The sequence below is a fragment of the Rattus norvegicus genome, chromosome 10, assembly GCF_036323735.1.
Source record: "Rattus norvegicus strain BN/NHsdMcwi chromosome 10, GRCr8, whole genome shotgun sequence".
Classification (NCBI taxonomy): Eukaryota; Metazoa; Chordata; class Mammalia; order Rodentia; family Muridae; genus Rattus; species Rattus norvegicus.
The window spans coordinates 37,324,393-37,338,373 of record NC_086028.1 but is presented as its reverse complement, the minus strand read 5'-3'; the positions used below and the strand labels follow the sequence as shown (position 1 = coordinate 37,338,373).

General features: G+C 45.7%; 1 protein-coding gene across 1 annotated transcript; it reads left to right on the top strand.

The window, feature by feature from the left end:
* The first annotated feature begins 5,513 nt into the window (after positions 1–5,513).
* On the top strand, positions 5,514–5,995 carry Rpl30l2 (ribosomal protein L30-like 2). The gene has a single exon (NM_001409110.1). It carries the CDS (start codon positions 5,584–5,586, stop codon positions 5,929–5,931), a length of 348 nt encoding a protein of 115 aa, NP_001396039.1. The 5' UTR covers positions 5,514–5,583; the 3' UTR covers positions 5,932–5,995.
* Positions 5,996–13,981: the final 7,986 nt, after the last annotated feature.

Below are 13,981 nucleotides of genomic sequence, written 5' to 3'. Positions count from 1 at the left end.
TCTCAGTTTCCACCCGGAGGGGAAAGGACATCTAATTTGATGTTCTGAGGAAAAATCATTTAGTTGGTGTCAGTAGGGGCAGTGGCTGACAGAAAGACCCACTGGGTTATGTCAGCTCTGTCCTCCAAAGGGTTCTGAGCTCCATCTTGATGTGTATAACCGCTCCCTGTGCCAGGCCTATGAGTCCCAGCTGGGATCTGTGTGGAGGTCAGAAGACTACAAAACCCAAACATTTTCGCCATAGAAGATTTTACAAATGAAATAGATGCTTAAGACGGCGTGTCTGGGAGAAGAGACCCATTAACCGGACCTCCAAAAGATGACACATCTGTGTCCCACTGTCCCCTTGGACCCAAGCGGCCCAACGGTGAGTGCTGCCAGATCTGAGATATGACAGAGAACCTACTAAACTCCTGGGTCCAGCCCCATAGGAATTCTCTGTCTTCTCTGAGCTAAGGACAGTCAACCTACTGTCTTGGTTTCCTTTTTGTTGCTATGATAAGATACCCTGATGAAATCAACTCAAAGGACAAAGAGTTTACTTTGGCTCACAGTCTCAGAGGGATTAGAGTCCACCATTGTCTTCTTCAGGTGAATACATTCAATGACCTAACGTCCTCCCCAAGTTTCCTCCAAAAGATTCCACCACATCCCAACAGCACTGCAGCTGGTGTCCAAACCTTTAAAACACTGACTTTTAGGGGTCTCCCAGACTCAGGATGTAGTCCATGGTTCTTCTGAGGGTTTACAGTCTAACATCCATCTGTGAGGGACAGGCTCCTAGTGCCTTTCCATATCCTCCTGGCCAGCTTTGCTTCCAGTCCCTGTCATTTTGACAGCTACCATCATTATCAAAGGCCCTGTTGCATTCCATGATCTCAGTTTCAACAAGGAATTTGGGAACAAACACACACTGAGCCCATGACATTTCATGTTGAGCCATCATTTTGTGACGTTGGAAGAGGCTTTTGGGAAGTGATTACAGGTGTCTATGGGGGGCAAGTGAGCACCATAATGACCTCTGTGGCTTGTAAAAGCAAGGAGACCTGAGATAGCCACACTTGCTCTGTCTCCTACATGATGCTTTGTATTGTAATGACGATTCTGGAAACTTGGTTTTAAAAAAACACAAAAATATTATAAGAATATGTTTTCATTTTAATCTCACGTGTGGGATATGGGGCTGCTTCAGAGTGTCTACAGCAGCTGACTACGATTTGCCTCATGCTCTACAAAGGTGTGATGTTGCCAGCTGCAGATAGTTTCTGTGATTGTGTGATTCTGGGGACTTTTTCAAGGGTATATAAATGCTAGGGTCCCCAAGAGGTGGGGTGGGTTGCTGGTTGGTTGTTATTGGTTGATGTCGGCTGTTGTTGGCTGTTGTTGGTCATGGTTTGTTAAGTAGTAGTGGATGGAGAAGCAACAAGAAGAAATTAGATATCCTAGCAGTGAAGATTAACTTCCCCAAGGAACTTGACACCTCTAATCAACATCTCTAATGATAATGTCACCCCCTTACCAACCCTTCACTTTATTCAGGGATCTCTTCCCTTTCCTCTCTATCCTTTTCTGTCTCTTACCTAGTGTTGGGGGGTTGAAAGGGTAAAAGAAAATGGATGGAAAATGGTGAAAGAAAGAAGAACCCACAACATAGCAAAGACCAACTATACCGTGGTGTGACACAGGATAAAGCCTCCTCCAGATGCTGAGCAAATGCCACACCATGCTCTTCCCTTCTTACCACCCAGAACCTCAAAACAAGTGAAGTTCTAAGTTTATAAGTCTCCCAGCCCTGGGTACCTTGTTATAGCAACTCCTTAAAAATTATCAGTCAAAATGGATGACCGGGTGGATATACAATGTCTTAATAAGGGTTTTAATGCTATGAACAAACACCACGACCAAGGCAACTCTTATAAGGACAACATTTAATTGGGGCTGGCTTACGGGTTCAGAGGTTTGATCCATTATCATCAATGAAATCTTGTTCAGAAGGCAAACGGAAGTCTGGCTTCCAGGCAGCTAGGATAAGAGTCTTAAAGCCCACACCCACAGTGGTACACTTCCTCCAACAAGGCCACACCTACTCCAATAAGGCCACACCTCCTAATAGTGCCACTCGCTAGGCCAGGCATATACAAACCACCACATATGGATTCCTCGTGTGGCTATTGTTCATGTAGATCAGGCAAGAGAGACCATGGGGAGTGTATGAGTTACTTTTCTCATTGCTGTGACCAAATACCTGAAAAGAAGCAAAAGGAAGAAGGGTTTGTTTGGGCTCACTGAGGGTACAGTCCATCATGGTGGGGAAGGCACTGTGGCAAGAGTGTTAGACAGCTGGTCATATTCTGTCTGCTGCTGCTCAGCCTACTTTCTACATTTTATTCAATGGAGAATCCACATTTATGGATGGGGTCTTTCAACCTCCATTAACCTAATATAGAAACCCCTTCATAAACAGGTCAAGAGGTTGGTCTCCTAGGCGATTCTAGATCCATCAGTGTTAAGCATCCTAGGGAGAGAAGTCAGAAAGTCCACACTGAGGAACTTCCTCATCAAGAACTTCACCCCCAACAGTCACTACATTCCCTGGACATCAAATGAGTGTACATGAGTGTGCATGTACATACACACACAGGCAGATTTCTGAGCTTCAACTTGGATTCAACAATCTGAATAGTACTGAGCCTGCCCAAAAGGGCACTCAATGGAAGAGGATTCCCCAGCACCCATTGTAAGCTCCTGAGACCAGACATCACTGTGTTCAGCTGAAGGGCCTGAAATGCAAGATGATTAGGAGAAATTAGCAGAGGGCAAAAGGGGGGCTTGGGAAGCGCCATGGCAACGGTGGGCACATCTTTTGTACAGCTCTCCTCTTTGTCTCTGTCAATGAATAGTGAAAGCATCACATAAGGAAGAATGTGCTTCCTGCAGGGGCTGCCCTGCTGGACAGCCAGGGACTGGGAGATGTCCTATGAGAATCCTCCTCTTACTGTTCACTATGAGAAGGAAGAATGCAAGGAGCCTAGAGCCAAGGTCAACGTGAGCCAAGCTCGGGGGAAACCCTGCCTATCCAATGTCCACAGCCCGGATGCAGTCCCTCCATGACCCTGCTGGAGAGCAAGACTTGATACCAACAGCCTCCTCTTACCCAGATCACACTGCTGTCTACTTGCCCCAACAAATGCACACATTCTCCCTCTCAGAAGTAATGAAAAAGACAAACTCCCATCTCCTCCCTCATTTACATAAATTCACCAAGAAAACTCAAGCTTACCAAGGGCTAATGAGGAGTGAAAATGGGAGCCCCCAGTTGTCAGAACCTATTTCTTCTTAAGAAGCTGAATTTATCAACTCAATCTGAAGTGGGCGCCTCTGGCACTGCATAATTCATGCAGATCGGTTTTGGTGAGTCTCTTTGCAGGCTCTAGCTCCCAGGGCCAAGAGACAGTGTGGGCCAGCTGCCTATGGCCCAAAGGAAGGCTGCCACCTTCCAGGGACCTTGTGAGTTAATTCAGCAGCATGGACTTGCAGAGTCCCCAAGGCACCGGGGAAAAAAAGGGTGACTCTCACAGTGCCATTCTTACTGGGGAACACTTGTCCCTTGGCATCCTCCCAGCATCTGTCTCTGTCACTGGGGAAGAAAAGTCTTCAAAAACAAAAAAAGAATTCAGCTAGCTGCAGGACTCATCTCCAAGTCATTACCCTCAGCTCTACACAGATTTCTAATTGAGTTCTAGCACATTCTAGGTGGCAGGCTCTGTCCATTCCTTCGCATTTAACTCAATGTGAGCACGCACACACGCATGCGCACATGCACACAGACGCACATATACAGCTACATGGAAGAAATCGAATAGAAGTACGGTCTCAACCTTCCGATGACAAAGTCAAAGTCACAAAGGGAAAACAAGCTGCTTGTTATTTTTGTCACTATGACACATTCCAGGGTCAGCTGGGAAGAGGGGACCTCAGATGAGGAAACGACCCCATCAGATTGGCCTGTAAGCAAGTCTGTGGGGCATCGTCTTGATTAATGATCGATGTGGGAGTGCCCAGCCCACTGTGTGTAGTGTCACTCCTGGGCAGGTGGGCCCTCAATGTAAAAGAAAGGAGACTGAGCAAGCCATGAGGAGCAAGCCATTAAGCAGCATCCCTCCATGGTCTCTGTTTCAGTTCCTGCCTCTGGCTGGGTTCCTGCCTTGAGTTCCTGCTTTGATTTCCCTGGATGATAGCCTAAAACAGGAAGTGTATGCCAGGTACACCATTTCCTCTCCACGTTGCTTCCAGTCATGGCGTTCGCAGCAACAGAAAGTAACTAGAACACAGCTCTTCAAACCACTGTGTACAATGCTTTCCATGCTTGCCTACAAGGAGCATGCAGATATCACCATGGAACACCCCTAGGATGCTACTCCAAAGCCTAGAGCCTGAAGGAAACTTCAAGAGAAGAGGCCTATGCACTCATACTGGAGACTGTTCATACCCCTGCTGGCTAGTCTTATGTCAACTTGACACAGGCTAGAGTCATTCCAGATAAGGAAGCCTCAATGGAGAAAACACCTCCTTAAGATCCAAATGTAGGGCATTTTCTTAATTAGTGACTGATACTAGAAGGGCCCAGCCCATTTCGGGTAGTACCATCTTTGAGCTGTGGTCCTGAGTTCTGTAAGAAAGAGGGCTGATCAAGCCATGTGGAGTAAGCCGTAAAGCGACACCCCCTTCATAGCCTCTGTATCAGCTCCTGCCTCCAGGTTTGTTTTCTTTTGAGTTCCTGCCCTGACTTCTTTTAACTGGGTTGTGGAAGTATAAGCCAAACAAACCCTTTCCTCCCCAAGTTGTTTTGGTCATGGTGTTTCATGACAGCAATGGTAACCCTGACTAAGACAACTTTTATTTACAGAGAAAACAGAGGCTCCTAAGTTTGCGCCATGCAACAAGCAAAATCTTAAGACACTGTACAGCATTTTCTTTTCCAAATCTGGAGTCTGGCTGAAGTCTAGCTCATGCAGCTGGGGTTCACCTGCCCCAGACTGTATTCCACGGGTCTTGATAGGTGTACTTTTGTCCTTGGTCCTTATTCTGAAGACCCTGTGCAGGCTCAGCAGCTACCTATAGAACCTTCTAAACCACCTAGCCAATGATACAAGAAAACCCACACATTCAAAAAGCATACTGGAAGTTTCTGGTCACACTCTGCTGGCTCATGTTCCATTGGCCAAAGCAAGAATACCTGGAGAAGCCTTGTGCTCTGCTGAGCCAAGGATGGCTAACTATATCCCAGGATAGAGAAAAGACTCAGCCATGATACCACCATCTGCCAGCTGAAAAGAGCTCCAATATGGCTGTGCAGTGTCGTGTAGCAATTTCCTCTGAAACATTCCCTTCCTGGAAGGAAAGAAGAGACTCATTAAGACTCAGGGAGTAAACAAAACATAAAGGTGCCAGAAGCTCCTGAAATTGAAGGCCCCCCTCAAGGTTACACAAGAGGTTAAAAAGCAGTTGCTACACCTTTCTCGCTCCCCGGCCATCTTGGCGTCTGATCTTGGTTGGGGCTTGTCCCGCACCTAAGGCAAGAGGATGGTGGCTGCAAAGAAGACGAAAAAGTCTCTGGAGTCAATCAACTCTAGGCTCCAACTTGTTATGAAAAGTGGAAAGTACGTGCTGGGGTACAAACAGACTCTGAAGATGATCAGACAAGGCAAAGCGAAATTGGTTATCCTCGCCAACAACTGTCCAGCTTTGAGGAAATCTGAAATAGAATACTATGCCATGTTGGCTAAAACTGGTGTCCATCACTACAGTGGCAATAACATTGAATTGGGCACAGCGTGTGGAAAATACTACAGAGTATGCACACTGGCTATCATTGACCCAGGTGATTCCGATATTATTAGAAGCATGCCAGAACAGACTGGTGAGAAGTAAACAAGAAAGTTCTCCTTTAATAAAACTTTGCCAGAGCTCCTTTTAAAAAAAAAAAAAAAAAAAAGCAGTTGCTACAATGGGGATAAACCTCCAATGGAGCTGCCTTCAAGGTGTGCAGGGTGCTCTGGGGAGATTTCACGGGTCCTCACCCATGCTAGGGTGAGCCTTCTGATGATACAGCTGTTTTAAAGTGACCCAAGTTCCTGTAAATAACCCCTTCACCCATAGTTCTGGAAGTCTGGTTCACAGAGCCAGACCAGATATAGTTGTTACTTTGGTCTGTCTTTAGTGTCCTATCGGAGGTGAATAGATGTTTGTTCAACCTGCCCAGGGAAATCACATAACATAAAGCCAGGAAATGACCCCAGACATCTGCCATCATTCTGGTGACCCAGTGCAAAGGCAGTCTCTCCTGGCCTTAGTTTACTTATCCATGCAAACACTGGGCGCCAGATCTTTGCATGTACGAGTCATGCTCCAGAGACAGCTCAGTCAGTTCAGTGCCTGCTTTCCAAGTATGAGGACCTGCCCTGTTCCCCAGGCTTTCTGTGGGCGAGAAAAGTAGAATAGCTGAGGAGATCCAACTCTATTCTGGAGGGCACCACTTCCAGGCTTCATTTGTAAATTCTACTGGATTTTTGACTCTGTGGGAGACAGACAATCTCAGAGATGTAAGAGTGGAACTTCTCATAACCTTTGAAGGATGGGTCTCTCTGCAACTTCACACACATATGGATCCTGAATATATTCTGTGTGAATGAGAAATGTCAATGTCTCCATCAAGACTGTCAAGACTTGGTCTTGTTGGCATTCCACATTGAGTGGATGAGTCCTCATTCTGTCTCTCTCTCTCTCTCTCTCTCTCTCTCTCTCTCTCTCACACACACACACACACACACACACACACACACACACACGTCCCAGGTTCTTTAGTGGCTAAGCACACACTGGCATTGCTGGGCAGTGCATTTAACCACAGAGGACACATCTTAGCAGTCTATGATGGTCTGTCACCACTTGTCACAGATGCTTAGTTCCCTTGCCCATATCCTCTGATTGGCATGCGTTGACACCTCATTTTCAGATCAGAATAAGAGCACAAGGCAAATGTCTAAGAAAGAATGGCGGTGGACACATAGAAAGCACATGCTTGCTTGGCGTGTTCACAGTGGAAACCATTCCCAGTTTAAGGTGAGAGTACAGGCCTCATTCTGATACACAACCAATAGCTAAGAGAATATGTTCTGTGGGATCCCTGCCTGGGCTCGGGTGACATGAAGATCCCCTAAGGATATCTATGTCAGCCACATGGTATGACTTCTGGCTCCTGGAAGCACTTGGTAAGCACTACCATCATCACCAATATCATTGTGGCCCAGTTCTAGGCAGTCCAAGAGACCAGCCCCCAAGCCCAACTTCTCTCTAGCTCGTACACATTCTGGGAAGCAGATACTCACACGTCCCTAAGGAGCCCATTTTAGTACTGAGCGCCCATCACTGCGATCTGATTTTAGGCATTGCTGTGTAAACACACGACCCTTTAATTCCATTTCAATTCAATTATGCAAATCTAATCACACATTCCGCTTCAAACCATTTTTCTTTCCTCTCAAAAATCTGTCTACCAATGGCTAACAGAACCTACTACCAGTCCAGGAACTCAAAGTGAGCATAATCTTAGCGTCTTAATTAAAAACTGGAAAATGCTATTGCTTCCTTCCCGAAGCAGCAAGTGCTAGACAAATGCATTGACAAGTCCAAAACTTCACGTGTCAGGGCTAGGGCCAGGACCAAGAACACTCTGCCAGGCACATTCCCACTCTGGTCCTGGGGTCTCAAGTGTCTAGGAAGTACCCTGGGACCTCTGTACACAGGAGCACTGGGGTCCTGTGTGAACAGGCAGGAATACAGGGATCCATCCTCTATTTGTCTGCCAACACCTCCATTTACCTGTCCCACAGACTGGGGCTCCATGGAAACCTTGGCCTGAAAGAAATGGTATGTGTGTGTGCACATAAATATGTACATGTCTGTGGTGCATGCATGCATTGTGTGTGTGTGTTTAAATATGCATGTACACACAAATAAAGTGGTCAGATAATGAACCTTGTTCTAGAGTGCCTGTTTTAGAAGTTCCAAGGACAAAAAGGAATAAGCATGGGTCTCTGCAGCCGGGGAAGCCAGAGCCAGGAATAAAATCCAAATGCTGCCAAATCAAAGGAGGGCTGGAATATTGGTGCCTCCGAAGGCAACAGAGACACAGCCACGATAGGGCACTTCTTGCCCATGGCTCCTGTCTCGTCTACATGGGGACAAGGAGTGGAAGGAGCTGAGGACAGGGCCTCTCACGTAGCCAAGCTTCTCAGTCTGCTCTCCCTGCAAGGAGGCCTGGAGGCAGGGCATCAGGACTGCTGAGGTGAGCCTGCAAAGTCTTAATACGACCTGTCTTAGCTTATTAACTGGAGATGGATAATATCTGACAAATGACAGGAGATAAATTGTTAAGCAATATGCAAATATGCCTGCAGCAGAAATGGAAAATTACTATACAGTAAAAAGCTTTTACGGCTGCAAGAAAATTCAGAGGTAATTTGTCTCTGCGTCTCCTCAAATTCCAATCTCGCTGTTAGCGGTGGTAGAATGCTCCATCCGTTACCACTCCAATTAGATCGCCATAAAGGGGCTCCTGCACAGGCTGCCGCTCGGATGGGCAGGCTGAGAGAAGATATTCACAAAGTCAGGGTCAGGCTCAGTCACAGAAGCCCGGGGCTCTATGGTCTCCTTGGACAGTCACTTACACCAGAGCCCGCATCAGATACCAGGAGAGTCTCTGCTGAATGCAGGCCTTGTGATCCACTTCCTAGCCCTGCAGCAGGCTGGCTGGACCATTCCCCATCAGACATTTCTGTAAAACATTAGATGGGCTGTGCAAACGACCACAGTCTGTCCTGACCACATGGAGGAGAGATAGAAGAGGAAGTGGCTGGGGAAGTTTCCAGAAGTGAAACAGCTTACAGAGGGAGGTCTCACAGTTCCTAAAGAATACACGGACCGAGTGATACAAGTCACAGATGAACTAGAACCCTGCAGGGTTCTGAGCAGAAGGGTGGGGAAGTCCAGGAGTCCTGCAAGGTCACTCATCACAGGACCTTCTGGAGTCATGAGTCCCTGGGGAAGTGGAAGAAATTGTCTATCCAAACGAGAGGCACTGATTGCTCCAGAACATGGGGTTACACTAGACTGCTCTGCTCGTTCCAGCCTCTCTTGGTCTCCCACGGAAGACAATGTAGGGACAACATCTCTGCAGGGAAATAGCAGTATTCCACGTATGCATCTACATAGCCACCACTTACATGGGATTTGAGACAGCTGTCCTGTAATGGGCGCGGTGATGGGCAGAGGGAGAAGTACGGAACCGTGGCCAGGCGGAGCCTCAGGAAGAGCCACCAGAAGGATGCAGGGGGGGCTTGGGCTGGAGATCAGCTGAGTTCAGCTCTGTGGGCTTAAACAGAAGGAAGGGGGGAGTCTTCCTCCCCACCACCACCCCTATACCATAGCTCCCTTGTGCCAAGTTTTGTATTTGATTGTTTCGATATTTGAGCTTTGTTTTGTTTTGCATTTTTGTTAATAGTAAGGAACTGTGGTGGTGGTGAATGCCTTCAATCCCAGCACTCAGGAGGCAGAGGCAAGCAGATCTCTAGAGGTTTGAGGCCAGTCTGGTCTACAGAGCGGGTTCCAGGACAGTCAGAACTACACAGAGAAACTCTGTCTTAAAAAACAAAACCAAAAGAAGGAGAAGGCAGAAGGAGGAGGAGGAAGAGGAGGAGGAGGAGGAGGAGGAGGAAGAGGAAGAGGAGGAGGAGGAGAGAGAGAGAGAGAGAGAGAGAGAGAGAGAGAGAGAGAGAGAGAGAGAGAGATTGGCTCAACCAGAAGCCTTAGGTAAGTGACTGGTGGTTTGGGGGTTTCTATGAGTACAGCCCTAATAACATATCTAAAGCAATAGAGACCCCTCGAGAAAATCATTATGTTTTCCATACCTCCTTACAGTCACAGTGACCAAGACACAACACAGACTAACATGCAATATAATGCTAGCCTTAAATTCCAGGTCCTTACCAAAGAGAACACAAAATATAAAGTTATTAGTGTTCATATGAAGAAAGGCCATACCCAGATATGTCATGGAACAAATGCACAGATACTCAATGGGTCCTCTTCCAAGAAGGTCCCCAATGTAGCCACGGGCAGGCACCATCACCAAGGTTGTATACCTGTCGTTTATACCTTATGGTCACTGAGAAGGGGACCAGATCTGAGAGTGGAAGGCCCTGCTTCATGCCAAATGTGGTGTCAGATGGGCCACATGGGGCCCTAGTGGTACACATTGCCATCCTGGGATGTTAGAGCATTGTGAAGTGGTTTCCTGTGAGTTAAGTCAAAGCCTTCCATTCTGGAGAGAAACTCCACAAAAGTCACGGAGTTCTAAAGGGAGGTCCATTAAGACTCTTAGAAGGTCCCTAAAACTAGCCCTATACACAAAAATCCTCCCACACCAAAGCTATATAAACAGTAAGAACTGCTGATCCAGATAAGGTGGAGCAGCTTGAGAGACTCTCAGACCTATTGAGCTGTCTGTAAGCCATGCAGAGAACCTGGGGAGTCCAGGTTTTGTCCCTTTTCACCCTTGCTGGGGTGAGCTTTCAGGAATAGCGTTCTCTCTCTCTCTCTCTCTCTCTCTCTCTCTCTCTCTCTCTCTCTCTCTCTCTCTCTCGTCAGTGTTCCTGCAAGCAGTCCTCACCCATCCCTGTAAGTGCGTGTTCATGTTAAGACACATTAGCCATAGCTTCCTGAATAGGTCTCTGCTAGCTCTGGAAGTGAGGATGAGAACTAACAGACTTAAAATACGTGTGCAGAGTAAGGAATCCATTAACAGACCAAAGAGACAAGTTACAGAATAGAAGGAAAAATCTGAGCCAGCTTGTCCTCGTCGATGGATTAACACCAAGAGAATATGAAGAATTCAAAAAAAAAAAAAAAAGAAAGAAAGAAACACCAACAGAACAAGTAATCCATGTTTTTTAAAAATGGCAAATTAACTGAACCAACGCTTTTCAAAAGAAATACAAATGGCCAATAAATTCATGAAACTCTATGTTCAATATCTTTAGAGCTATAAAGAAACACAGCTCAAAGCTGTATTGGTAGGCTAAAGACAAGACACTGAGACTTCAAAGAATTGATTTTAAAAATTCAGAAGTTCCATTAAGAAAAATTCTAGGGGGCTGGAGAGATGGCTCAGTGGTTAGAGCACTGACTGCTCTTCCAGAGGTCCTGAGTTCAATTCCCGGCAACCACATGATGGCTCACAACCACCTGTAATGAGATCTAGTGCCCTTTTCTGGTGTGTCTGAAGTGAGTAAAGTGTACTCACACTAAATAAATAAATCTTAAAAAAAATTCAAGGAAATTTTTTTAATTGATATAAAGCTGGGTGAGTAAGAAAGGAGTATGGGGAACAAATATGATCGAAACACATTGTGTAAACTTCTCAAAGGACTCATGATAAAAGAAATGTAAATCATAAAATATATGTATATTTGTTTATTCTTTGAGAATTTTGTACACAACATACTTTGATCCTCTGACCCTCTTCCTCCAATCCTTCCTGGATTCTCATCTCTTTTATCAAACCCATCTCTCGCTCCCCCAAATTCATGACTTCTTTGTTATTTACAAACCAGTAAGTTTAATTACTGTTGCCTATAAGTTCATGAGTCTAGGACCATAGAGTATGGTCAACCTACCAGGGACTACACCTTTAGAAACTGACTGCTCTTCTTCTACCAGCCATCAACTGTCAATATCTTCTCAGTTAGTACAAGGAGCTTGTGGCCCCTCCCTCATCAGTGCTAGAATGCTGACTGGCTAGATGTTATACAGGTCCTGTGCAGACAACCACAGCTGCTGTGGGTTCGTGATTACAGTGGTTCTGTCTTGATAGATATTCTCTTGCCCAGTCCTCCTCAACCTTATGGCTCTTACCAGTCTTTCTGCGCCCCTCCCCCTTTCTGGGACATTCCATGAGCCTTGTGTATGGGGGTGTGATATAGGTGTTCTGAGCAGTCCACAGATACTTGCTCTCTGCACTTTGACTAGTTTGGCTAATCCCTGTCTTCTTCACTTCTCTGTTGAGGATTAAGAGCTTCATTCCTCTATGTGGAATATAGATATAAAGATATAGATAGGTAGATAGATAGATAGATAGATAGATAGAGGTATAGATGATATAGGTATAGCTATCGATAAGATGATAGATTATAGATATTAGATAGATATAGATATATACATATATATTTAGAAGACAGTTTGAAACTGTGTCTATATAATGAAATAATATAATAGTAATAGGCTTTTCCCTAGTGCCTATGAACTTCTAGCCTTCAGTTCCCCCCCCCCTGTGGAATGGCACTCAAATCCAATCATAAAGCAGTTGGTTACACTCATAACGTTTGTATTATTATTGTACCCAGTGGCCTATCTCGCCAGGCCACTTGCAGTATATTATAGGGGTTTGAATATTCCACTTCAGATTTTATTCTGACTCCACAAGCAACTGTCTGATATGCAATTGATGTTGGAAATAAATCTCTCACTTGGGAAAGAAAAAGGTACTGAGATTTCACTTCATCCCTGTCAGAGTGGCCGTCATGCTTATAATTACTTGTGTGGTGTTATTGTAATCAATACTAGGAAGTTGATTGGTAATATTTCATTTACTAAGTATGGCTACCAAAAGGATTTCCTGGTTGGTTAAGCATGTCAGCGAAAAGAAAAACACTAACGTTGATGTACTAGAATTACCAGTTTTCTAAAGAATAAAATAAAATAGTCTACGCCTTGAAGAGTGAACAATCTGAAGACAGTGAAGACTTACCTAAAGACCTTCACATACCATGTATTGTGTTGGTCTGTTGCTGTTGCTATAACAAGACGCCTTAGGTTGGATCCTTTATAAAGTGGAGAGGTTTACTTTGCTCGTGGTTTTGGAGGCTGACAGTCTAAGATATGGTGGCTTCAACTGTTTGCTTATGGCTAAGGCTTAGTGAGGGATGAGGGTGAGTAATGCCAAAGACATTACACAATAAAATAGGAAGACAGAGAGGTAGGCAAGGACCACCACCACCACCACCACCCCTTTAAAAAAAATCAACTGGCTCTGACAGGAACTAACCAGGGTCCCAAAAGAATTATACAGCACAATGGACCAAGTACTCAGCATGCCAGCCTTTGGGAGAGGGAACAGACAAAATGCACCTGGATCATAACATTGCCAACCATTGTGTTGGGAAATTTCCTAAAAGTCACTTCCCAGAACGTTTTATCGTTACATCCTGGTTCCCTGTGAGCATTACAGAACACACACTGAGACACTCATGAGCATAGACTGTTGGCCATTGCCTTTGGCATGTCAGGAAGCAAAACAGTTTAATCTCACTCTTCTCCCTTGGTCTGACAAAGCCTTTACATTTGGAAGCGATGTAGGACTCAGGGGCCATCTTTTAAAGCAGGAAGAATAGTTCCCAATGAATGGTGATTTCCATGATTCTCTGGAAGCCATTGTGGCTACACAGGGGCTCTTGTCAGGCCACAGTCACCCATGAAGGAACTGGGAGTGTCCAAGAAGAGTGTGGGAGGGGCTCATCAGCAGGTCATGACCACAACACCCTGGTTTTAGCAGGAAGTAACCATCTGGGATAGTTCCCATGGGAGAAGAGTTTCTCTCTTCTGAAAGGAGTGTGTCAGGAACTGAATTAGCATCCAGCTCCATAACAGACTGGCAGCTTCTTGATTCCCTGCCTTCTTGCTGCCACTCTCCTGTGCTCTGACCCCACATCAAGGCAGGATTTGTTCAAACTCTGTGGATGATTTTATGCCTCAGGTCCTCCACTGCAAGCTCCCCCCTTGCTGGTATCTCGCCCATTAGAGGAGCGCCTTGCTAGCGTGGATGCACAAGGCTCGCAAAATCCCCTGGAGCCCCGGAGCAGCAGCT